This window comes from Dryobates pubescens, chromosome 34 (genome assembly GCF_014839835.1).
Source record: "Dryobates pubescens isolate bDryPub1 chromosome 34, bDryPub1.pri, whole genome shotgun sequence".
NCBI lineage: Eukaryota > Metazoa > Chordata > Aves > Piciformes > Picidae > Dryobates > Dryobates pubescens.
This window is the reverse complement of record NC_071645.1, coordinates 1,308,786-1,333,562: the sequence shown is the minus strand read 5'-3', so window position 1 is coordinate 1,333,562 and position 24,777 is coordinate 1,308,786. Positions and strand designations below refer to the sequence as shown.

Here is a 24,777-nt window from a genome sequence, read left to right as displayed (position 1 = left end):
CAGTGGCCTACTTGCACTGCCAGCTGAGTGTCTGCCTGCCTGGCAAAGCAGGGTGTGAGCAGGTAGGGGGCAGCTGGGGGAAGGATGTGGTGCTGCCAGCGAGCCCAGGTGGGGCAGGGGAGAAGCCTGGGGGGGGTGGAAGGCTCTTGGTGGGTGCTGGAAGGCTCTTGGTGGGTGCTGGAAGGCTCTTGGTGGGTGCTGGAAGGCTCTTGGTGGGTTACAGGGCTCCACCTGCTGCTAGCTCACACAGTTCCTTCTTAAGCTCCTCCATGCTCTGTGTCACCTGAAGCTGCTGCTGCTGCTCCAGCTGCCCAAGCTCCCCCTGCTCCCCTCTCACTTCACCTGCAAGCACCACAAGAGCTCTGCCCAGCAAGGGGCAGGCAGGGACCTGCTCCTGGGGGATAGGATTAGAGTCATGGAATGGCTCAGGCTGGGAGGGGGCTCAGAGATCTTCTGCCCAGGGACAGCTCTTAACCAAGCTCAGCTGCTCAGGGCCTCATCCAGCCTGGCCCTGAGCACCCCCAGGCAGGAGGCAGCCACAGCCTCCCTGGGCAGCCTGTGCCAGAGCCTCAGCACCCTGCTACTGAAGAGCTTCTTCCTCAGCTCCACTCTGACCCTGCTCTGCCTCAGCCTCAAACCATTCCCTGTCCTGTCTGCAGACCCCCTCAGGAGAGGTCTCCCTGCAGCCTTCCCGAGGCTGCTGTGCACTGCAGAGGGTCCCTGGTGCAGGGGATGCTGCTGAGGAGCCAGCAGTGCCCTCACAAAGCTTCCTCCTGTGCCCTCCCAGGACTGCTTTGGGGGTGAGGAGCTGCAGGCAGGGGAGAGGAGCAGCTCTGGGAGCCTGCACAACCTCATCTCCTTTGGCCCAGTCCCAAGGCTCAGCAGCACCTTGCTCCATGGCCCCAGGGCAGGTGAGTGCCCCCCAGCCCCCAAGCAGCCCAGCACCACTGTGGCCACTGCCACCACGTCCCCAGGGGCCATGGCCACAGGGCCCTGAACACCCCCAGGGATGCTGACCCCCAGCCCCATGCAGGCTGAGGATCTGGGCTAGCAGGTGGATGGGAGGTTAACCTTCTCCCTCCCTTCCCTCCTCCCCTCTCCCTCCCCTCCTCCCCTCTCCCTCCCCTCCTCCCCTCTCCCTCCCCGGTGACTTCTTTCTCTCATTCCAGGTCCTGACCCTGCCATGCTGCTGCCCATCCTGCTGGGGTCCCTGGCAGGCTTTGCTCTGCTGGGCAGTGCCTTCATCAGCCTTTGGCTGCACCACAGGCAGAAAACCAAAAGCTTTCCCTGCCCACAGCTGGAGGAGCTCCATGCCCTGTGACCCCCCAGAGCTTGCCTGGCCCTGCAAGGTCCCCACCCCACTGCCACACACTGATTATGCTTTGCACCCTGCACTGCTTCTGTAGAGCCCAGGGAGGAAGCAATCCCCTCCCTGCTGCCCTCCCTGCTCCCTGCACCGCTGCCCTCCCTGTTCCCTGCACCCTTCCCCTCCCTGCTCCCAGCTCTCTGCTCCCCTCCCAGCTCCCTGCTCCCCTCCCAGCTCCCTGCTCCCCTCCCTCCCTTCCCTTCTGCAGGAGCAAGTCCACCACAGGCAGAGTGCAGAAGGATTTGCAGTCGTGGTCCAGCTACAAGGGAGGCAGCAGCAAGAGCCTGGCAGTGAGAGATGCTGGGGGGGGTTGGGGCAGGGTGGGATCCACATCCAAGAGGACTGGCAGCAGCTTTTGGGGGAGCAGCTCAGGGCAGAGCTGGAGCAGCTCTGCTGTGAGGACAGACTGAGAGCTGGGGCTGTGGAGAGGAGAAGGCTCCCAGGGGACCTCCTTGTGGCCCTCCAGTGTCTGCAGGGGGCTCCAGGAAAGCTGGGGAGGGACTTCTGAGGGTGTCAGGGAGGGATAGGGCTGGGGGGGATGGAGCAGAACTAGAAGTGGGGAGATTGAGGCTCAGCAGGGCTGTGGGGTACCTGCTCCAGGGGAGGATGTCCCTGCTGGCTGCAGGGGGCTGGGTGCCCTCGGGAGCTCCCTGCCAGCCCAGCCCGGGCCACGATTCTCTCACTCTAGGAAGGGGCCACATCCAGCCAGCTGCTGGGCAGCTCCCAGCAGCCAAAGCCCCTGCCGCAGGCTGACCTCCCGGTGCTGTGCCGAGGCCCGGAGCCGCCAGGAGGTGGCAGAGATGGAGCTGCTGCTGCGGGGCGGAACGGAGCAGCGCCTGGCTGGGGGCCGCAGCCCGGGGTGCTGTCCGCAGGCGCTGGGTGCTGAGCCGGGAGCTGTGCTCCTCACCTCCGCGCAGCTCCTGCTGCCTTCCAGCAGCGCCTCTCAGACCGGCAGGCTGCGCCTGGAGCGCCGGGGCAGGCTCTGGACGGGCAGGCTCTGGACGGGCAGGCTCTGGACGGGCAGGCTCTGGACGGGCAGGCTCTGAACGGGCAGGCTCTGGACGGGCAGGCTCTCTGCTCACGGGGAGAAGCCCCGTCCTGCTGGGGGGGAGCAAAGCTCAGGTGCCAAGGGCAGCCCTGGCCAGGGGCTGGGGGGGCTGGGGCTCAGCTGGGACTGCAGCTGGCCTGAGGCTGGAGCTGCTCTGGGAGGCTGGAGCTGCTCTGGCACTGGAGCTGCTCTGGCACTGGAGCTGCTCTGGGGCTGGGGCTGCTCTGGGAGGCTGGAGCTGCTCTGGGGCTGGGGCTGCTCTGGGGCTGGGGCTGCTCTGGGGCTGGAGCTGCTCTGGGAGGCTGGAGCTGCTCTGGGAGGCTGGAGCTGCTCTGGGGCTGGAGCTGCTCTGGGGCTGGAGCTGCTCTGAGGCTGGAGCTGCTCTGGGACTGGAGCTGCTCTGGGGCTGGGGCTGCTCTGGCACTGGAGCTGCTCTGTCAGACTGCAGCTGATGTGAGGCTGGAGCTGCTCTGGCAGTGGAGCTGCTCTGGCAGTGGAGCTGCTCTGGCAGTGGAGCTGCTCTGAGGCTGGAGCTGCTCTGGGGCTGGAGCTGCTCTGGGGCTGGAGCTGCTCTGGCACTGGAGCTGCTCTGTCAGACTGCAGCTGATGTGAGGCTGGAGCTGCTCTGGAGGCTGAAGCTGCTCCCCATGCTGCTGCTCCCCATGCTGCTGCTCCCCACGCTGCTGCCACTTCCCCTTGGTTCTCCCCACCTGCACCCAGGGCTCTGGCAGAGGGAAGCTCTCTCTGTTTCCCAAGGGCACAACCTGAGCACTGGGAACTCTCTGCACTGATGCTCAGCCCCTGGTGGGGATGCTGGGTGCTGGGTGACCCTGGGCTCGGGCTGGGGGTGCAGCTGGGGGGGGGGGTCCAGCCCCAGGTACCAGCAGCCTGGCTTTGGAGTGGTGGAGAAGGAAGAAGAGGCATCCATGGGGGTGGAAGGAACAGCAGTGTGGGCTTGGCTGCCTCACCCCCAACCTCCTGCTCCAGGACCACTGGAGCTGAGGCTGAGCCTGGGGGGTGCCTGAGCTCACTGCCAGTGCCTGCAGCTCACCTCCTGTCAGCCCTGGGAGGGAAGCAGCAGCTGCTCCCAAACCATGGAGTGCTTTCCTCCACTCCCTCTGCTCCTGAGCTTTCTGGAATAAACCCCTGAGCATGCCAGTGCCAGCTTGTCCTGCCTGTTCCTGGGCACAGGGCAGTGGAGATGCCCTGGCTCTGCCCTCTGCAGCTGTCTGGGCACCTGGGTGCCAGCCAGTGGGGCTGGATGTGAGCAGGGGTCTGCCCTGCAGCCCCTGCACCTTGCTGCTCACCCCCCAGAGAGCAGCCCAGGGAGGTGTGGACTCTCCTGCCCTGGGGACTTTCAGGACCCCTCTGGATGTGTTCCTGTGCTGGATTCTGTGCTCCTGCTCTGGCAGAGGGTTGGACTGGGAGGCCTCCAGAGGTCCCTTCCAACCTCTAACACCCTGAGGTCCTGAGGAAGGAGCCCACACCACAGCAGTGCTGACTGTGCCTCACGCTGCTGGGGAGCAGCCCAGGAGGCAGTTTGGCCTCAAGAACTTTTCCCTCCCAACATCTGGAGGGGCAGCAGACACAGACTGCAGCCCAGGAGGTTCCCTCTGAACAGCAGAGAAACCTCCTTTGGTGTGAGGCTGCTGGAGCCCTGGAGCAGGCTGCCCAGGGAGGTGGAGGAGCCTCCTGCCCTGGAGCCTTCCAAGCCTCTCTTGGAGGCAGCAGCAGCAGCAGCACACAGACAGCAAGGGAGCCACGGCCCTGCCAGGGCCTGCAGCACACTCTGGGCCTCCCTGGATCCAGACAAGTGGCTTTGGAGCCCTTTTGGAGCTGGGGAGCCAGGGTGCAGAGCAGCTCCAAGTGCTGCCTGCTGCCAGCAGAGCTCACAGGGCAAGGGCTGAGCTGCTGGGGCTGAGCTGCTGGGGCTGGCTCCTGGGGCTGGCTCCTGGGGCTGGCTCCTCGCTGTGCTCAGCTGGCTTGGGCTGCCCCTGGCAGGCATTCAGCAGCCACTTGCACCCCTGAGGAGCCCCCCCTGGCTCAGCAGGTTGGTTGTGTTCCTGCTGCAGTGCTTGCTGTGGGGATCTGCTCTCGATCTTCCCGGGGTTTCCTTCCCCATCCTGCTCCCAAAGGTGGTGCTGCACAGGAGCCCTGGGGGTTTCTGCCTCTCCGAGGCCTCCCTTGAAGTGCTGAGGGGAGGGCTTCCACCCTCTGCACGGAGCCAGTGCCACAGGGTTGTCCTGCCAGCGCCCACCCCAGGCTGGGAGGCAGCTGGGAGGTGCCCAGCAGGAGAGCCGGGGATGAAGTCATGCAGCTGCTCTGCATACCAAAGGAGAGGGACACTCGGGATCCTCCTCTCGGCAGGGAGCACCCAGGCTCGTCTCAGGTAACTCCCCACCTCCCCATGCCAGGAGGAAGCAGGAGGAGCTCCTCTGCTCCTCTCTGGCACCACCTGAGCGGGAGGCTGGCAGCCAGGCTGCCTCTTCTGCCATGACTCCGGAGAGAGAGCCGCAGCTGGGCAGCTTAACCGTCTTCAGCAAGGAGGATTTTGAGGAGGACTGGGTCAAGGTGGCCAGTGGAGGCTTTGGGCACGTGTACCAGGTGAAGCACAAGAGGTGGAGGACAGTCTATGCAGTGAAGTGCTCCCCGTGCCTGCTGCAGGACTCCAGCCTGGAGAGGTAACTGCCAGCCCCCCAGGCAGCTCCAGCTGCCCCTGCCAGCCAGCTCTGCTCAGCTGCTGCTGGGGCCCTGAAGGGAAGGGCTTGCAGGGCTGCTTCTCCCTGGGGAGGGTGAAGGGGGTGGGGGGGTGTCAAGAATTTGGTAGCCAAAGGGATGGAGGGGAGGCAGCACTGCAGCAGGGCTCTGAGCTTCCCTCTCTGGAGGCTGCAGTGGGCATCCTGCCCTGAAGGAGGGCATGGGCAGACTCAGGCTGGCTGTCAGGAAGGAGTTCTTGCCCAGGAGGGTGGTGAGAGCCTGGCACAGGCTGCCCAGGGAGGTGCTGGAAGCCTCCTGCCTGGAGGTGTTTGCAGCCAGGCTGGAGGTGGCTGTGAGCAACCTGCTGTGGTGTGAGGTGTCCCTGCCCATGGCAGGGGGTTGGGACTGGCTGAGCCTTGAGCTCCCTTCCAGCCCTGACAGTTCTGTGATGCTATGGAAGCTGCCTGGGTCCCTTCTGTGCAGCTTCTGCCCTGCTCTGGGCCCAGTGAGGATCTTTCAAACCAAATCAGTGATCAGAATCACAGCATCTGAAGCTGGGGGGGCAGAGAATCCCCAGCTGCCTTTTGCCTGGCTCCCCTTCCCCTCCAGAGGTTCTCTTCTCTCTTCGTGGGGCTCCCAGCCCTTCAGCTTGCTGCCTCTCCCACCTCTGCAAACCTTCTGCTGCCTGCCTTGGCTCTGCAGGGGGAGCACAGCCAGGGGATCCCAGCCAGGGCTAACACCACACGGAAGGAGGCAGGCCTGGGGCTCAGCAGCTGGGGCAGTGCTGCACCTCCTCCACAGCCTGGTGGCCTTTCAGCTGGAAGGATTCCCCTGGTTAAATACCACAACCACCTGTGGCTGATCCTTGCCTCTTTGGGCCAGATGCTCCTCGGGATGCCTTCCAGCCTGGCAGTCAATGGCTCTGTGCTGCTGAGGTGGTCCCACAGCAGCAGCTCTGTGCTTTGAGCTGGGACTCTGCTCTGCTCTTGCTCTGCTCTCTGCTCTTGCTCTGCTCTTGCTCTGCTCTCTGCTCTGCTCTCTGCTCTGCTCTCTGCTCTGCTCTTGCTCTGCTCTCTGCTCTGCTCTTGCTCTGCTCTCTGCGCTGCTCTTGCTCTGCTCTCTGCTCTCTGCTCTCTGCTCTGCTCTCTGCTCTTGCTCTGCTCTCTGCTCTTGCTCTGCTCTCTGCATGGCAGGGAGGTTGGAGCAGATGAGCTCTGAGCTCCCTCCCAGCCTGAGCCCTTCTGGGAGAATCTGAGTTTGGGGAAGACTTCTAAACACTCTCAGTGCCTTTGGTGGCTCCTGTGGGATTCTGCCCAGGGAGGGGGGCCCAGAAATCCCAGCAGTCCCTTCAGCTCCATGACCAATCTGCAGCCCCCTGTGCTGCAGGCTGCAGCTGCTCTGCTGTGTCAAGGCAGTGGGAGAGACACCAGCTGAGGTCCCTCAGTACAGAGCCACCTTTCCCTGGGGGCAGCCTGCCAGAGGGGCTTTGCAGGAAGGATTTGCTCAGCTGGACCTCCTCTGGAGCCCTCAGTGGCCCAGCACAGAGCTGCTGTGAGCTCAGCTCCGTTCCCAGGCTGTGCTTCCTGAATGCCCTCCTGGCTGCTGCAGGCCTGCTCTGGGCACCCCAACTCGTTCAGCAGGTTGGGGAACAGCCAAGACTCAGCACAAGAGATCTGCCCAGGCTGGCAGCAAGGGCAGACTCGTCTAGACTGCCCCTGGGCCCACGTTCAGTGTGGCCACAGACAGAAGGCTGCAGGCAGAGGTGCAGCCACGGCCGAGGCATGGCCCCTGGCTGGGCAGGCTCTGCCTCAGCAGGGTGGTGTCTCCTTGGACCCTGCCTGCCTGCAGCCTACCCCATGGGCATGTGGTGCACAAGAAAGGCTGGGACCAGCCAGCCTGGCCCAGGGAAGCAGCGTGGGGAGTGCCAGCCTGGGAGCAGAAGCAAGCACAGGGGCACTGCACTGGGATGCTGTGCCAGGGAGCAGTGCAGCAAGGGAGGCTGCCAGCAGGAGGGCAACTGACCAGCAGTGCCCTGGAGAAGCCAAGGGGTGATGGGGACAAGGGACTGCTGGGGAGGTTCCCTTTGGGCTCCAGAGGAAGATGCTCCCCCATGAGCACAGCTGGGCACTGGAGTCATCTCCCAGGGGCAGCAGTGGAGTCCTCTGCATCGGTCAGGTTGAAGACTCAGCTTGGCAGGGTCCTGAGCCAGCTCAGTGCAGCTCTGCTGTCACCTGGACAGGTTGGAGCAGATGATCCCTGGGGTCCCTTCCCACCTGGCACCCTGTGAATCCAAGGGGCAAACCTTGCAGGGCCTGGGTACCACCCAGCTGCTGTGATGCCACCCCATGGCCCCAGCTTTTCTTACTGCCTTGTGTCTGCTCTGCTCTGGGTTGGTTTTCCCCAGGACCAGCATGAACTGCCTGATGGAAGAGGCAACCAAGATGGAGAAGATCAAATTCCAGCACATTGTCACCATCTATGGGGTCTGCAACAGCCCTCTGGGGATAGTGATGGAGTACATGGCCAGAGGCTCCCTGGAGAAGATTCTCCCCACCCACAGGCTGTCCTGGCAGCTCAAGTTCAGAGTGATCCACGAGATGAGCCTGGCCATGAACTTCCTGCACAGCATGGCCCCCCCCCTGCTGCACCTGGACCTGAAGCCAGGCAACATCCTCCTGGATGGGAACATGCACGTCAAGGTAGGAGCCCCCTGCTGCCCCTGCAGGGCCAGCTGATCTCCCCCTGCTTGCCCAGGGTCCTGCCCAGCCTCTGCAGCTCCCAGTGCAACAGTGACCAGAAGCAGCTGGGAAGCAGCTCCCATGGTGCCCTCAAATCCATGCAGGCAGCTGAGTGCTGGGCTGCAGCCAGAGCAGCACAGGGAGGGGATTCTGCCCCTCTGCTCTGCTCAGAGCCCACCTGCAGCACTGCCTCCAGCTCTGGGGCCTTGAAATGCTGGGGAGGGTCGAGAGGAGGCCATGAAGATGATCAGAGGGCTGAGAGCCTCCCCTGTGGGGAGAGGCTGGGAGAGGTGGGGCTGTGCAGCCTGGAGAAGAGAAGGCTCTGGGGGCAACCTAGAGCTGCATTTCAGTACCTGAAGGGCTCCAGGAGAGCTGGGGAGGGACTTGTGACAAGGGCTGGGAGTGCCAGGATGGGAGGGAATGGATTGGAGCTGGAGGAGGGCAGATTGAGACTGGAGATGAGGAGGAAATTCTTGGCAGTGAGAGTGGGGAGACTCTGGCACAGGCTGCCCAGGAAGGCTGTGGATACCTCCCTGGAGGTGCTCAGGGCCAGGCTGGATGAGGCCTTGAGCAAGCTGTGCTGGTGGGAGGTGTCCCTGCCCCTGGCAGGGGCTTGGCACTGGGTGAGCTTTGAGGTCCCTTCTGTGAATGGATGAGCTGTGAACTTCAGGCTCCAGCTGAGGAGGAAATGCTGCCCTGCTGTGCTCAGGGCTGAGCAGAGCTCCCCCGGGTCCCGCTCGCTGAGCTCCCCCGGGTCCCGCTCGCTGAGCTCCCCCGGGTCCCGCTCGCTGAGCTCCCCCGGGTCCTGCTCGCTGAGCTCCCCCGGGTCCCGCTCGCAGAGCTCCCCCGGGTCCCGCTCGCTGAGCTCCCCCGGGTCCCGCTCGCAGAGCTCTCCCGGGTCCCGCTCGCTGAGCTCCCCCGGGTCCCGCTCGCACAGCTCCCCCGGGTCCCGCTCGCTGAGCTCCCCCGGGTCCCGCTCGCTGAGCTCCCCCGGGTCCCGCTCGCACAGCTCCCCCGGGTCCCGCTCGCACAGCTCCCCCGGGTCCCGCTCGCACAGCTCCCCCGGGTCCCGCTCGCAGAGCTCTCCCGGGTCCCGCTCGCAGAGCTCCCCCGGGTCCCGCTCGCAGAGCTCTCCCGGGTCCCGCTCGCTGAGCTCCCCCGGGTCCCGCTCGCACAGCTCCCCCGGGTCCCGCTCGCACAGCTCCCCCGGGTCCCGCTCGCAGAGCTCTCCCGGGTCCCGCTCGCAGAGCTCCCCCGGGTCCCGCTCGCACAGCTCCCCCGGGTCCCGCTCGCTGAGCTCCCCCGGGTCCCGCTCGCTGAGCTCCCCCGGGTCCCGCTCGCAGAGCTCCCCCGGGTCCCGCTCGCACAGCTCCCCCGGGTCCCGCTCGCAGAGCTCCCCCGGGTCCCGCTCGCTGAGCTCCCCCGGGTCCCGCTCGCACAGCTCCCCCGGGTCCCGCTCGCTGAGCTCCCCCGGGTCCCGCTCGCACAGCTCCCCCGGGTCCCGCTCGCTGAGCTCTCCCGGGTCCCGCTCGCTGAGCTCCCCCGGGTCCCGCTCGCAGAGCTCCCCCGGGTCCCGCTCGCAGAGCTCCCCCGGGTCCCGCTCGCTGAGCTCTCCCGGGTCCCGCTCGCAGAGCTCCCCCGGGTCCTGCTCGCAGAGCTCTCCTGGTTTGTGCCTGCAGATCTCCGACTTTGGGCTGTCCAAGTGGATGGAGCAGTCCAGCAGGATGCAGTACATTGAGAGCTCTGCTCTGAGAGGCACCCTGAGCTACATCCCCCCCGAGATGTTCCTGCAGAACAGCAAGCCCCCAGGCACCAAGTACGATGTGTACAGGTGAGCACTGCCTCTGCACAGGGCTGCCCCCAGCTCCTGCAGGGAGCAGGAGGGGCTGGCCCCTCGCCCTGCTCCGTTTCCACGCTGGCTCCCTGCCTTATGCAGTCCCCTTGGGGTGGGAACACCCTGGGAGGGATGTGTGGTGGGGAGGGAGGGCAGCAGTGTCTGGGGATCATCTCCTGCCCCTCACCAGATGCTCCTCTGTGCAGCACCAGTCCCGTGGGAGCTGCAGGCTCTGCTGCCTCAGCTCCCTCCATGCATGAATGGTTGGGGTTGGAAGGGACCTTAAAGGTCATCAGGAGCAATGGTTTGAGACTGGAGCAGGGCAGGGGTAGGTTGGGCACCAGGAGGAAGCTCTGCACAGGGAGGCTGGGGAGACACTGGCACAGGCTGCCCAGGGAGGGGGCTGAGGCTCCATCCCTGCAGCCATTCAGGCTCAGCCTGGCTGTGTCCCTGTGCAGCCTGCTCTGGCTGGAGCTGTCCCTGCTGTGGGCAGGGGGCTGGGCAGGATGCCCTTGGAGGCTTCCTTCCAGCCTGATGCAGTCTGGGAATCCCTAACAAGAGCAGCAGGTGTCACCCAGTCAAGCTGCACTCTTGTGCCCAGCTGCCAGCTTGTCCAGGCCCAGCAGCTCCTCTGTGCCAGGCAGAGCAGCAGAAGGCTCTCGTGCCAGGATAGCTTCCACCTCTGGCAGCAACCTGAATCTGTACTGATGGCATCAGAGGTGTAGGTGATGATCCCTAAGACCTTCTCCTTTTGCTGTGGGGGCTGTGGGGGCTGGAGTCCTCCCTCCCTGAAGAGCTCCTTCCCTAAGGCTCCCATCCCCCCAGGAAGATGAAAGCAGCAAAGGGAACTTTGCTGTCCCTTTGCTGATGGTCTCTCCCCTTGCCTGCAGCTTTGGGATCGTCATTTGGGAGGTGCTCATGCAGAAGAAACCTTATGCAGGTAAATGTGAGCTCTCCTGGGGTGCTCTGCCCTGCTGCCAGGCTGGCTGCAGCCACCCCCAGGCAGAGCCAGCCCGGTGCCCCCTGCTCTCCCCCAGGAGCCAACATGATGGCCATCATCGTCAAGGTGGCAGCAGGGAAGAGGCCCTGCCTGGAGCCCATCAGTGAGGACTGGCCAGGGGAATGCCAGCAGATGGTTGACTTGATGAAGAGGTGCTGGGACCAAGACCCTAAGCAGAGGCCAAGCTTCACAGGTGTGGGAGCCGGGGTAGGGCGCAGCCAGCTGGCGCCTTGGGAGTCCTTCTCCCTCTCTCCTTCCACGCGTGTGGAGGATGCGTGGGAGGCTTCCACAGCCCTGGCCAGGCTGGGCTGGGGTTGTGAAGAGCCTGGCAGCAGCCCAGAGAGCTGAGAGTGGCTTTGCTCTGGCAGACATCCCTGTGGAGACAGACATGCTGCTGTCCCTCATCCAGAGCCTGGTGGTGGACCCCGAGAACGAGCGCCTGGTCAGGAAGATGTCTCACAAGCCTGCCATCTCCAGCAGCCAGCAGGTGAGCCCCCAGCCCCCAGGGAGCTCCCCTCAGCCCCTTCCCTGCTGCACTGAGTCACAGAGTGGCTTGGGTTGGAAGGGACCTGGAGGATCCTGGAGCTCCAAGCACAGTAAATGCACTTTGCCTGACCCGAGGTTTGGATCCTCTGTGTTCAGAGTGGGTTGGCTTGGAAGGGACCTTCAAGAGCATCCAGTCCCAACCCCCTGCCGTGGGCAGGGACAGCTCCCATCAGCCCAGGCTGCTCAAGGGCTCATCCAGCTTGGCCTTGAACACCTCCAGGCAGGAGGCAGCCACAGCCTCCCTGGGCAGCCTGTGCCAGTGCCTCCCCACCCTCACTCTGAAGGATTTCTTCCTCATCTCCAGTCTCAATCTGCCCTCCTCCAGCTGTTCCCATGTCTCAGGTGACCATTGTCCAGTTCTGTGGGACTGCAGCTTAAATGAATCTCATGGAAGGACAAAAACAGAGAGAAGGTTTTAAATCTCTGTGTTTCCTTGGTCAGGCTCCAGGACAGGCACAGCTTGAGCCCAGCTCCTGGAGGAACAGCAGTGGAGAACTTGCTGGCTTGAGGTTTTGCCTGGTGGTGCAGGCAGGGAGGAGCAGGATGCCTGAGAACAAAGGGTTGAGGAGGGGTTGGGGTTCCCTGTGCAGCAAGAGCCATGGAGAGCTGGGGTGCTGCAGTGAGGGGGGAGCAGAAGAGGTGAATGTTAGGCAGCAAAGGAGGACGATGAGGAAAGCCTCCTGGGCATCCAGAGGTCATCTTCAGGCTGCCACATTCCCCTGGGTGTCTTTGCTCTGCTGAGTGTTGGATGCAGCCAAAGGATTGGGCACGGCCCAGGGGGATGACAACAGATTTGTGGAGCAGAGGGAATCGATGTGCAGGCACCAAAGGGTGCAAGCAACCAGCTTCACCTCCTGCCTTTTGCTTTCCCCCTTCCTGACAGCGCGGCAGAGAGGAGTTCCCCTTCCCAGGAGCCAGCAGAGGGGGTGGTAAGTAGGGGAGCTTGTGACATGCGGTGGGGGAGGCAGCGAGGAAGGGCTGCAGGGACAAGCCTGTGGCTCAAGAAGGTTTTTTTCCACCTGGGTGACTTCTTCTTAGCTTAAGGAGAAAGAACCATCCAGGAAGGAGCAGGCAGAGGCCAAATGCCTCCCTGCTAGGAGGCTGCATGGAGCTGTGTTGCCTCTTCTCACATTCCCCATCCCCAAAGTGCTCTTTCCTGCCGTGCTCTGAGGCCACAGCCTCCTTCCCTCCCTCCCTCCCTCCCACCTCCTGCCCACCAAGCTGTTCCCCTCGGCCTCACTCTCCTGTCTCATTCCCCCCTTGCCTTCAGAAGCTGCCAGCCAGGAGGCTCCCATCCCACCCTCGCCCAGCGAGGCGGCAAGCCCCGAGGAGGCGCTGCCCGAGGGGCTCCTGCCCGAGGGGGTCCGCAGGCTGCAGGGGGATGGCCTCACCTCGCTCCACCTCCAGGTGATGCAGGGCACCGTGGAGAAGGTGAAGTTCCTGCTGGGCTGCAAGGCCGACGTGAACCGCCGGGCGCTGTGCGGCTACACCCCGCTCGTCCTGGCCGTGCAGAGGAGGTCCCCGGAGCTGTGCTCGGCCCTGCTGGAGCGCGGGGCGGACCCCAACGTGGCCGACGACGAGGGCTGGACCCCGCTGCACTTCGCCGCCCAGAGCGGCGACGACCGGCTCGTCCGCCTGCTGCTGGACCACCAGGCGGGGGTCAACGCCCAGGAGCAGGAGGGCTGGACCCCTCTGCACCTGGCCTCCCAGAACAACCTGGAGAACGTGGCCAGGGTGCTGCTGTCTCGCCAGGCCGACTCCAACGCCCAGGAGGCGGAGGGCAAAACCGCCCTGCACGTGGCGGCCTGCTTCGGGCACGTCAGCCTGGTCAAGCTGCTGGCCAGCCAAGGAGCCGACCTGGAGCGGAAGCAGAAGAACCACAGGACCCCGCTCCACGTGGCGGTGGAGAGAGGCAAGTTCAGGGTGGTCCACTGCCTGCTGAAGAGGGGCGCCTGCGTCAACAGCCTGGACCAGAACCGCTGCAGCGCCCTGCACCTGGCCGCGGCGAGGGGCAAGTACCTGATCTGCGAGAAGCTCATCAAGCACGGAGCCAACGTGGAGCTGCGGACGGACAAAGGCTGGACCCCCCTGCACCTGGCTGCCTTCAAAGGCCACGTGGAGATCATCCACCTGCTGAAGGACGGCCAGGCCAAGCTGAACGCCAGGGGAGGCATGGGCTGGACCCCCCTGCACCTGGCCACGCGCTACAGCGAGGAGCCGGTGGTCTGCGAGCTGCTGAGGTGTGGGGCGGACCCCAACGTTGCTGAGAAGTCGGAGTGGGCCCCCCTGCACCTGGCAGTGCAGAGGGGCTCCTTCCTGACTGTCATCAACCTGCTGGAGTGCAAGGCGGACGTCAACGCTAGGAACAAGGTGGGCTGGACGCCCCTGCACCTGGCCGTGCTCAAGGGCAACATGGCCATCATCAAGACCCTGCTGAAGGCTGGAGCTCAGCTCGACCTGGAGGACGTCACAGGCTCCACGGCCCTGCAGCTGGCGCTCAGGCACCAGAGGGAGAACATCATCACACTGCTGCAGGGCAAGGACTCGCTGGGGAATAGGCCTGGGAGCAGGACTGCGGTGACCGAGGCTCAGCTGCCCAGAGCCAGGTTGGTCTCGGGGAGGACAGATCTGTAGGCTCCTCAGGTCTGGCTTGGGTAGGGTCACAGACTCGTGGGCTGGGTTGGGTTGGAAGGCACCCAGAAGATCGTCCGGTTCCAACCTGCCTTCCGCTGGAACACAGCTCAGAGATGAGTTACCAGCTGCTGTGCCTCAAGCCACCAGCTCCTGTCCCCTGCTGATCACAACCCCCTCTGCTGCTGTGTGGGCGCTTGCAGGGACATTGACAAGAGGAGGACAAGAAAATGGAGCTGCAGAAGGAGGCTGAGCAGCTCCTGCAGTCTGACCAAGCTGGCAGAACACTCGGGCTTGGTGGTGCTGCCTCGGGCAATGCTTTCCTGTTCTGCTGCTTGCTGTGCAGGGATGGAAGCAGAATCTTTGTGCTGCCTGTTCCTGAGGGCAAGGCTGCCACTGTGCCCAGCAGCCTGTGTCTGCCTGCCACTGAGCTTATTGCTTCACTTCCCTGTTTTCCCACAAAGCAAATTGGTGTAAAATGGCCTTGGCACAGGTGGGAATTGACTCCAGGGATTCTCACCTGCTGCTGGAAGCAAGGCAGCCAGCATATGGCACAGCAATGTGTCAGAGCTTCTGACATCTCATTTCTGTAAGGAGAACAAAATAAAGCGAGGGAGGGGGGAAAAATAATCACCAGCAGGCAGTGTCTGAGTGGCTGCAACCCAGAGAGGAGGGAACCCAGCAGAACCCTGCTCCATCCCTTGGAGGTGGGGGGGAAAGACTGCTGGAATGGGTTGGGTTGGAAGGGACCCTAAAGATCACCCAGTCCCAACCCCCTGCCACGGGCAGGGACACCTCCCTGTGCCAGTGTCTCCCCAGCCTCCCTGGGCAGAACTTCCTCCTGAGGGCCAACCTAACTCTGCCCTGCTCCAGTCTCAAGCCACTGCCCCTGCTCCTGTCACCCCAAGCCCTTCTGAGCAGTCCCTCCCCAGCCTCCCTGGAGGTCCCCTCCAGACACTGGCATGAGCTATGAGCAGGTTCTGCTCAGTGGTTTCCTCTCAGCTTGGTGGCTGAGAAACTCCTCTTGCCCAGGGGGAAGCTGGAAGTTGTCTGCTCAGGCCAGAGCAGAACATCAGGTTTGAAGTGCTCCAGGTAAGTTGGGAGCTTGACCTTCAAGCCAGGCTGCCCAGGGAGCTGGTGGAGTCCCCATGCCTGGAGGTGCTCAGGGAGCCTGTGGCTGTGGCACCTGGGGCCAGGGTTTGGTGGCCAGGGTGGGGCTGGGCTGCTGCTTGGCCTCAAGGACCTCAGAGAGCTTTTCCAGCCCAAACAATGCCCTGACCCTAAACTCGACCTGCAGCTGGCAAATGGCTCCTGTGCAGGTGAAGAGGAGCAGCAGCTCTCTCTGTGGAGAGCCCCCACTGACCCCAGCAGCATCCTGGGCCCCAGTGGGGAGAGCAGGACCCAGACCCCAGCAGCCGCTCGGTGCTGCCGCGAGCCCTGCTCGCGCCGAGCCTCACACTGGGCTCTGCCTGGAGCCCCTGGAAGCCTCTCCTCTCATTAAGATGTCATCCTTCTGCTTCTCCACCAGCCTGGAAAGCTCTTGCTGAGACCTGAGCTGTTGAGCTGTTGTTGAGCTGTCAGAAGCAGGAGATTAAAGGGAGTGTGAGGCGCAGCAAGAGAGCTCTCCCTCGGCGTGACATTTGTACTCCAGCACCGCTCTGAGGCTCTTCTGCCTCAGCAGTGGTGCCTGAAGCTCTGCAAGAGGCTGGCTGGCAGCGGCAGCAGGAGCACCAAGCTCCCTCTGCCAGAGGTGGCCTCAGCAAAGAGCCAAACAGCAACTCCAACAGCCCAAAACTGCCACCCAAGAGCTCAGTGGTGACTGAAGGCAGTCCGGGGAGGGGAGGTTGGGGTTTTACTTGGGGGGGTTGGGGTAGGGCTTTGGGTTGGGGCTTTGGATTGGGGCTTTGGGTTGGATTGGGGCTTTGGGTTGGGGCTTTGGGTTGGGTTGGGTTGGGGCTTTGGGTTGGGCTGGGGTTTGGGTTGGAGTTTTGGGGGGGTGGTGTTGAGTTTTAGTGTTTGGGTTTAGGGTTTGCTTTGGGAGGGTTGGTTTTGGGGGGGGATTTGTGTTGGGGCTTTGGGTTGGGGTTGGGGTTTGTGTTGGGTTTTAGGGTTTGGGGTTGTGCTGGGTTTGGGGTTTGTGTTGGGTTTGGGGGGTTTGGTTTGTGATGGGGTTTGGGGGATTTGGTTTCACCTGCTTTGCACAGAGAGAATTCACTGAATGGGTTGGGTGGGAATGGACCTTAAAGATCATCCAGTGCCAACCCCCTGCCATGGTTGAGGTTGCTCAGGGAAGGAGCAGGATGGCTTGAAACAGAGATGTTTTAGGTAGCTGTGTGCTTTTTGTTGCCCTTTTGGAACAGCTTCAGAGTCTCAAGGACTTTTAGTTTCTACTTGGATGAAAGGAACTTCATTTGTGGGTTGTTTTATTTCCCAGAAGCAAGGCAGCAGCTTTGTGCAGGACACCAAAAAGCTTCCCAAGGCTTTCCCAAAGCTTCTTTTTATGCTGGTGGGTGGATGGATGGATGGATGGATGGATGCCTCTTCCCTGCAGGTCTTCAAGGCCAGGTTGGATGAGGCCTTTCCTGGGCACCAATTTCTCTTCACTTCATCTGTATTGATCCAGCTGGGCTGAGGGGATGGCTCCACTGCTTAATAGCATTGGAAACACTCAGCCAGGATGAAAAAGAAACACAAAGAAATCCAGCAGGGCACCAACCCTCCCCAGCAGCTCCTTCCTGCAGTGCCCTGCTTGGACCCTGTAGAAGATCACACTCTTGATTTCCAGGCCTCGTGAAAAACCAGTCACAGATTGCACTGGGCTGGCAGGAAGCCTCCAAGGGCATCCTGCCCACCCCCCTGCAGGCAGCAGGGTCAGCATCACTCAGCAGCTCCTCTCTGTCTCCCCACCCTGACAGAACACCCAACTCAGCTCCTGTGCCAGGGGAGGTTCTCCAGGAGAGCTTAACTAAGTTTACAATGAAAATAAGAGGGGATTAAGGAGCCCCAGGGGAAATGCATTCCTCTGGCAGAGGGGAGAGAGGCACTCTGCAGAGCAAATCCCCTGCCTGCTGCTGCTCAGGAGCTAAATGAGGCTGAGGCAAACTCTGCCAAGCCTGCAGCGCAGCCTCCGCTTTGTGCCTCTGCAACTGGCTGCTGCTGCTGCTGCTTGGTGCTGCTAAAATTAATCCCCTCCCCTCCCCACCTTGCTCAGATACCTCTGAGTCTTTTGTCCCTGCTGATAAATACACTGCTGATAATATCATGCTCCTCACCCAGGAGCTGCCAACGCTGACAGCCCAGGCAGAGCCTGTCAGAGGTGGCTTTGGAAGGGAGCAGCAGGACCTAAACCTCCCCAGCAGGGCATCAACTCTCCCCAGCAGGACCTAACCCTCCCCAGCAGGACCTAACCCTCCCCAGCAGGACCTAACCCTCCCCAGCAGGGCACCAACCCTTCCCAGCAGGATCTAACCCTCCCCAGCAGGGCACCAACCCTTCCCAGCAGGATCTAACCCTCCCCAGCAGGGCACCAACCCTCCCCAGCAGCTCTTTTCTGCAGTGCACTGCTTGGACCTTGTGGAAGATCAAACTCTTGACTTCCAGGCCTCGTGAAAAACCAGTCACAGATTGCACTGGGCTGGAAGAGAGCCTCCAAGGGCATCCTGTCCAACCCCTGCCCACAGCAGGGACAGCTCCAGCCAGGGCAGGCTGCACAGGGACACAGCCAGGCTGAGCCTGAATGGCTGCAGGGATGGAGCCTCAGCCCCCTCCCTGGGCAGCCTGTGCCAGTGTCTCCCCAGCCTCCCTGTGCAGAGCTTCCTCCTGGTGCCCAACCTAACCCTGCCCTGCTCCAGTCTCAAACCATTGCTCCTGCTGCTGCCACCCCAAGCCCTCCTGAGCAGTCCCTGCCCAGCCTGCCTGCAGCTCCCTTCAGACACTGACCTGCAGCTCTGAGGCCTCCCTGCAGCCTTCTCCCCCCCAGCCTGAGCAGCCCCAGCTCCTGCAGCCAGTCCCTTTCTTCTGGCTGTGTTTCCAGTGCTGGTTTTCCTCTCTGCAGTGGGAACTTGGGAGGGGGTTGGGAAAGGAGGGTGGGAAAGGCTCCTGCTGCCCTGTGGCTGCAATGTGTGTGTTTGGCAGCACTGAACCTGCTGCAGAGTGGCTGATTGAAATGAAACCAGCTCCTAGAGTTTGGAGGGCAATTGGTTTGAACAAATACAGCTTGGGGGCACCAAACAAAACCCCCAAAGGCCATCAGCGGTCTGTGGGATGCTGCTTGGGTTTACCCATGGCCCCCTTAGGTGTGGAGGGAAGCAAGATGCTTCTGACAGCAGTGATGGGAAGGTAGGAGGAGGTGGTGTTCATGTGAGAAGAAACAGAGAGTTCTGTGTGTGTCTTTGCCTTGCAAGGAGGTGGTTGCAGGAGCTGTGCTGCAGCAGACGTCAGCAGGAGCTGTGCCTGGCTGCTGCCACAGCCTCGGCAGGGCCTGGCAGGAGCTGGCTTTGCTCTGGCTGCTCTCTTGCCAGGCTCTCCCCAGCCCCCAGCTCTGCTGCTGCCCAGCCCCAGGCAGCCTTTTCCCCCTCTTGCTTTGACACCAAACCGTGCAGCACTTAGAGAGCAGCCCCTCCAGACTCCACTTCCACAGTGCCTGCAGCTGGCTTTGTGGATATCTGAGGGCTGGGGGCCAGGAGGCAGGGGACAGGGAAAGGGACAGGGCCAGGCTCTGCTCAGCTGCACCCTGGGACAGGACAAGGAGCCATGGATGGAAACTGCAGCACAGGAGGTTCCACCTCACCAGGAGGAACTTCTGCCCTGTGAGGCTCACAGAGCCCTGGAGCAGGCTGCCCAGAGAGGTTGTGGAGTCTCCTTCTCTGGAGGCGTTCAGGACCCATCTGGATGTGTTCCTGGGTGACCTGAGCTGGATTCTGTGGTCCTGCTCTGGCAGGGGGCTTGGAGTTGATGATCTCCAGAGGTCCCTTCCAACCCCTAACATCCTGTGAGCTCCATTGGAGCAAGAGCCTGGCTGGGCAGCAAGGGGCACTTGCTGTCCCCTCCTGCCAAGCATTTCAGCCCCAGCAAGTTTAGCATCTTTTGATCCTTCCATCAGCTCCTGCTGCCCTCCATTCTGCAGTCACCAGCTGGCAAGAGAGGATAAAACCCACAGAACCATGGAATGGTTTGAGTTGGAAGGGACCTTAAGGATCATCCAGTTCCAACCTCCCTCCCTCCCTGTCCCTCCTCCCCCTCTTTGTTTGCTGTTCTTAATCCTGTGGCACAGAAACTTTTCTGGATGCTGCTAGAACTTAGCTTTGGAGCCCATCTGGCCTCATTCCATGGCACTTCTACAGCTGAAGCTGCTTTCTGCCTGAGCCAGGGGAGTGCTGGTGGTGTCCTCATCACCAGCAAGATTTTCACTGCTATCCTTTGGACAAAAACCTTTGTCTGCTCCAAGCAGGTAAAAATAAAACTCCTCACAAGGAGCCCAGGGAATTCATTTGGCTGCTTGGAAAAGAAGATTCCAGGGCTGCCCAAAGGTTTTTGCTGAGTCTAACTTGGCCTTTGTGTGGGAGAGCTCTTTGCCTAATGCCCAGCATCACTGCTCCCAGGAGAGCTGAGGGAGTTTATTTGCTGGCCAAGGTGTGGGCTCCCTTTTGGCTGCACACAGTTTGAGTTCTCTTGGTGGCTTTTGTCTCTGGAGGCTTCAGTGGAAATGCCACAGGACAGGAAGCTTAGAGGCAGTTTAGAGAGGGAAAGGAGAGGAGGGAGAGGAAAAGCAACAGTCAGAGAATCAGAGAATTGTCAGAGCTGGAAGGGACCTCAAGGATCAGCCAGCTCCAAGCCCCTGCCATGGGCAGGGACACCTCACACCACAGCAGGTTGCTCACAGCCACATCCACCCTGGCTGCAAACACCTCCAGGCAGGAGGCTGCCACCACCTCCCTGGGCAGCCTGTGCCAGGCTCTCACCACCCTCCTGGGGAAGAGCTTCTTCCACCAGTGATCCTCTTCCTGTCCCTGTGGCACTGCACATCCTCTTGGCACTCTGCTCTGCTGCCAGGGACAGCCCCAGTGCAGGGCAGCAGCTCCCAGGCTGGAGTCTAGATGCAAGACAGCTCAGAGCAAAGGGACCTGGGGATGGAGGTGTCTGGCTGGATGGTTGTGGCTTGGCAGTTCACTGTGCTGTGGTAATTGAGGCTGTGCATGGCCCCAGCTGCTGGCAGCTCACATCCCTCCCTTGTGCTCACATTACCCTGCCTGCCTTGCACTTGCTAGGAGTCAGGATTGTGCCAAGAGCCATTCCCTGGGGCTCAGGGAATGCCTGGTGAGCTGTTCAGCCACGGGGAGATGCCTGAGTGTCTGAGCCCACCTAGCAAACACAGAACCCACCCCAAATCTGCAGGTCTGGGTGGCAGTTCTCAAGGCACCTTGCAGCAAAGGTTGTCTGATTGCCTCCTTGATAAACAAGCTCAGTAAATTACTTCAGAGATGAAACCAGAACCACTCAGGGAGATTAGAGAGTGAACTGCTGGGAACAGAGACAGCAGTGAGAGGGGAAAGGGCAGTAAATTCCAGCTCCTTAATTAAAACAAGCACAGGGAAGGGCTCCTGCAGGCAGACTCTTCCCCACCCAGCCAGTCTGACAATGGGAGGGTGTCTGAGGAAAGCCAAGCAAGGTGCTGGAAATGATATCTGAGCTCAGAAGCCTTGCAGTAAAGCTGGCACCAGCAGTGGGAGAGGGCAGCCCTGCTCACAAGGGCTCCATCCCAACAGGTTGGATGAGGCTTGGAGCAAGCTGGGCTGGTGGGAGGTGTCCCTGGCCACGGCAGGGGGCTTGGGACTGGATGGTCTTGAAGGTCCCTTCCAACCCAACCCAGTCCATGGAGCTGTGAAATGCCACAGACTTGGGATCAGTTTCACCTCCTCTCTGTTGTGATGGGGAGGCACTGGTTAGGCTGTCAGGGAGTGACAGGACTGGGGGGATGGAGCAAAACTAGGAATGGGGAGAGTCAGGCTGGATGTCAGGAAGAAGCTCTTCCCCAGGAGGGTGGTGAGAGCCTGGCACAGGCTGCCCAGGGAGGTGATGGAAGCCTCAGCCCTGGAGGTGTTTGCAGCCAGGCTGGAGGTGGCTGTGAGCAACCTGCTGTGGTGTGAGGTGTCCCTGCCCATGGCAGGGGGGTTGAAGCTGGCTGAGCCTTGAGGTCCCTTCCAGCCCTGACAGCTCTGTGACTCTATGAATCTCTCACATCTGAGAGGGGGCAGTGGGCTGGGGGCTGATTCACCTCCTCTGTGCTGAGGAGACTCTCCAGTGAAGTGGCAGCAGCTGACCCCCACCCTCACTCCCCCTGCAGAGCTGATTCCAATCAGCTCCCTCCATGTCGGTGGCTGCTGCTTTGCCTTCCCTCCACCACCCCTGCGGGGTCCCTGTTAGCAGCTCCAAAGTGCCCTCAGCCCTGCAGCCGCCTGGGGAGAGGCAGGAGGGACGGCTTCTGACCTGCATCGAGCACCAAACCCTCTGTGCCGGTTTGCTGGCTCCCCTTCAGCCCCCCCGGGGTGAAACCCTGCAGCCTGAGCCGTGAGTGATGTCATCTTCTTCCCAGCCTCATCAGAGCTCTGGGTGCAGTTGATTGCATGCAGCAGGGAAGCAGTTGCTAAGCCTGGCTAAATGTGCTCACTTGTTTTCATTATCCCACTTCTTCTGGGTTGTTTTTTTTCCACTCCCTTCCACAGGGCCCAGCATGGCAGCTTGGGAATGCAAAACATCATTTGGTTGGTTTGGGGTTGGGGTTGGGGGGGGGTTTATTCTCCCCCCCCCTTCCCCTCTCATTTAAAGGGCCTGGGGTTTGCTTTGCTGCTTTATCACACTGGAAGGGACCTTGAAAGATCATCTAGTCCTTGAAAGTCATCTAGTCCAACCCCCTTCCTCCCCCCAGCCTCTTTAAATCCATTTCTAGGGCTGTTAACTATTCATCTCAGAGCTTAGCTGTATGTAGTCCCCCCAGCATCCCTCTTGCTTTGGGGAAGGAAGTTGTTATTTAGGAGGCAAAAAGCTGATTTGTGAAGCAGACAGTCTGGAACCATCAGAAAGCTGGGAGAGAGGTGGGGGGGAAGCAGCTTTAATTAGGACAAGGAGCTTTGATTAAAGAGAGGGAGTTCACTCAACGAGTGCAACTGGTTCTCTCCCCTTTTCTTCTCCCTCTCCACGAGATGGGTGGAAGAAAACCCAGCCAGGAATGACCCAAAACCCCAGGGCTTGCTCCAGGGCCCCAGGAGAGCAGTTCTGGTTTGTCTCTTTTGGCATGGTGCGAACAGAAGGTTGCTGGCTGGGGTTGTTTTGTGGTCCAGAGGCTGTAAGGGAGGACCTCGAGAGTCCTGCCAGGCTGGGGCTAAGGCATGCTGCAAACAGGCTGGGCTGTCCCCCCCTGCTGTTTCATCTTGCAATGTAATTTGCTCTGCAGTCTCAGGGTATGGGGAAGTCGTTGGAGCACCTCATCTTCCACCAGTCAGGGTGGCATTGAGTTGGAGCAAAGGGAATCAATCAGCAGGTGCAGCTGTCTGCACCCAAACCTGCTGTGCAGGACCAGGGGATGGAGGTGGAGAGCTGAGGTACCCTCACTGGTGTGAATTCATGGAGTCACAGAGGGCTTTGGGTTGGGAGGGACCTTGAAGATAACCACAGAATGGTTTGGGTGGGAAGGGACCCTGAAGATAACCATAGAATGGTGTGGGTTGGAAGGGACCTTGAAGATCACTGTAGAATGGTTTGGGTGGGAAGGGACCTTGAGGATCATAGAATGGTTTGGGTTGGAAGGCAGAGGATCATCTCCCTGTGAGGCCAGGCTGAGGGAGCTGGGGCTCTGGAGCTTGGAGCAGAGGAGCCTGAGGGATGCCCTGTTGATAAAGGTGTGAAAGGATGGAGCCAGGCTCTGCTCAGTGAGTGGTGTTAGGACAAGGGTTAACAGGGGCAAGCTGGAGCAGAGGAGGTTCCACAGGGACTTAAGGTGAAACTTTGTCCCTGTGAGGCTGCTGGAGAGCCCTGGAGCAGGCTGCCCAGAGAGGTTGTGGAGTCTCCTTGTGTAGAGACTTTCAAGACCCATCTGAATGTGTTCTGTGTGACCTGCCCTGGGCTGCCCCTGCTCTGGCAGAGGGGTTGGACTGGATGATCTCTGGAGGTCCCTTCCACCCCCTACCCTTCTGTGATTCGTTCTTCCCCTTGTCTGATGCTCCTGGCTTCAGCCAGCAGCTGGGATTCTTAAAGACAGACTGGGACAAGGAAGAAAAGCAGCAGCAATGCATCTAATGTGAAAAAGCAAGGCAGAGAACATACAGGAGCTCACCTGAAGGCCAGCATCTTAACCTGTTCCACCTGTGGCATAAGCCTGAGCCCTCAGAGCCAAGCACCACCACCGCTGCTGCTGCTGCTGCTTGGCATTCCAAGGACTGAAATAAGCATCATGAGATCAGGAGGGCTTTGTGCAAGTCTCTCTTTAATTACAGTGCTGCATGAAGACATTGGTTGGTGCCACAGGTGCTTGGGATGGGCATTCTACATTCTGGACTCGTCAAGGAGCCCTGTTTGCACTGGAGACTTTCACCACAGAGGTAGTGAGATTTAGGTGGTGGTGGTGGTGGTGTGGTTTGCCTTTTGCTTGCCTTTTTCTTCTTTCCTTTTTTTCTTCTTTCCTTTTTTTTTTATCTTCTTTCCTTTTTTTTCTTCTTTCCTTTTTTTTCTTCTTTCCTTTTTTTTCTTCTTTCCTTTTCTTTTCCCTTCTTTTTTCCCCTTCTTTTTTTTTTCCTCCTTCTCTTTCCCCTTCCTTCCTTCTCTTTCCCCTTCCTTCCTTCTCTTCTCTTTCCCCTTCCTTCCTTCTCTTCTCTTTCCCCTTCCTTCCTTCTCTTCTCTTTCCCCTTCCTTCCTTCTCTTCTCTTTCCCCTTCCTTCCTTCTCTTCTCTTTCCCCTTCCTTCCTTCTCTTCTCTTTCCCCTTCCTTCCTTCTCTTCTCTTTCCCCTTCCTTCCTTCTCTTCTCTTTCCCCTTCCTTCCTTCTCTTCTCTTTCCCCTTCCTTCCTTCTCTTCTCTTTCCCCTTCCTTCCTTCTCTTCTCTTTCCCCTTCCTTCCTTCTCTTCTCTTTCCCCTTCCTTCCTTCTCTTCTCTTTCCCCTTCCTTCCTTCTCTTCTCTTTCCCCTTCCTTCCTTCTCTTCTCTTTCCCCTTCCTTCCTTCTCTTCTCTTTCCCCTTCCTTCCTTCTCTTCTCTTTCCCCTTCCTTCCTTCTCTTCTCTTTCCCCTTCCTTCCTTCTCTTCTCTTTCCCCTTCCTTCCTTCTCTTCTCTTTCCCCTTCCTTCCTTCTCTTCTCTTTCCCCTTCCTTCCTTCTCTTCTCTTTCCCCTTCCTTCCTTCTCTTCTCTTTCCCCTTCCTTCCTTCTCTTCTCTTTCCCCTTCCTTCCTTCTCTTCTCTTTCCCCTTCCTTCCTTCTCTTCTCTTTCCCCTTCCTTCCTTCTCTTCTCTTTCCCCTTCCTTCCTTCTCTTTCCCCTTCCTTCCTTTTTGTTTCCCCTTCCTTTTCCCACCCCCTCTTGTTTTCCTTTTATTTCAGCAGGATTTAATAAGCTGCTTGGATTTACTGTAATTAGTTTGCTCTTGAGTCAGAGAGATGAACAGTATCATGAGTGTGGTGGGAGCAAAGCAGGCAAGAGCCAAATGCAGTGCAGGCAGAATTCAGTTAGCTTCTTAATGGAAACCTGTCCAGGGGCTGCAGAGACCCAGGAATGGGCTTCAGTGAGCTGTGGGCTGCAGGGAAGAGAAACAGGAACAGGAAGACTTCAATAAAGCAGAAGTAAAGTCTCAGTTACAAATAATGAGTCACAAAACAAAGGTTTCAGCAAGGCTCTTAAGTTCTTCTGGAATGAAGAAATGAGATCTTCTCACCAATGTGT

At 60.3% G+C, this 24,777-nt stretch overlaps 1 protein-coding gene across 1 annotated transcript; it reads left to right on the top strand.

Annotated features, from left to right (window-relative positions):
- Positions 1 to 4,907: 4,907 nt before the first annotated feature.
- On the top strand, positions 4,908 to 13,863 carry ANKK1 (ankyrin repeat and kinase domain containing 1). The gene is made up of 9 exons (XM_054176144.1): positions 4,908 to 5,095; positions 7,516 to 7,810; positions 9,529 to 9,680; positions 10,574 to 10,623; positions 10,721 to 10,876; positions 11,052 to 11,170; positions 12,113 to 12,162; positions 12,214 to 12,219; positions 12,510 to 13,863. Exons 1-9 carry the CDS (start codon positions 4,908 to 4,910, stop codon positions 13,861 to 13,863), a joined length of 2,370 nt encoding a protein of 789 aa, XP_054032119.1.
- Positions 13,864 to 24,777: the final 10,914 nt, after the last annotated feature.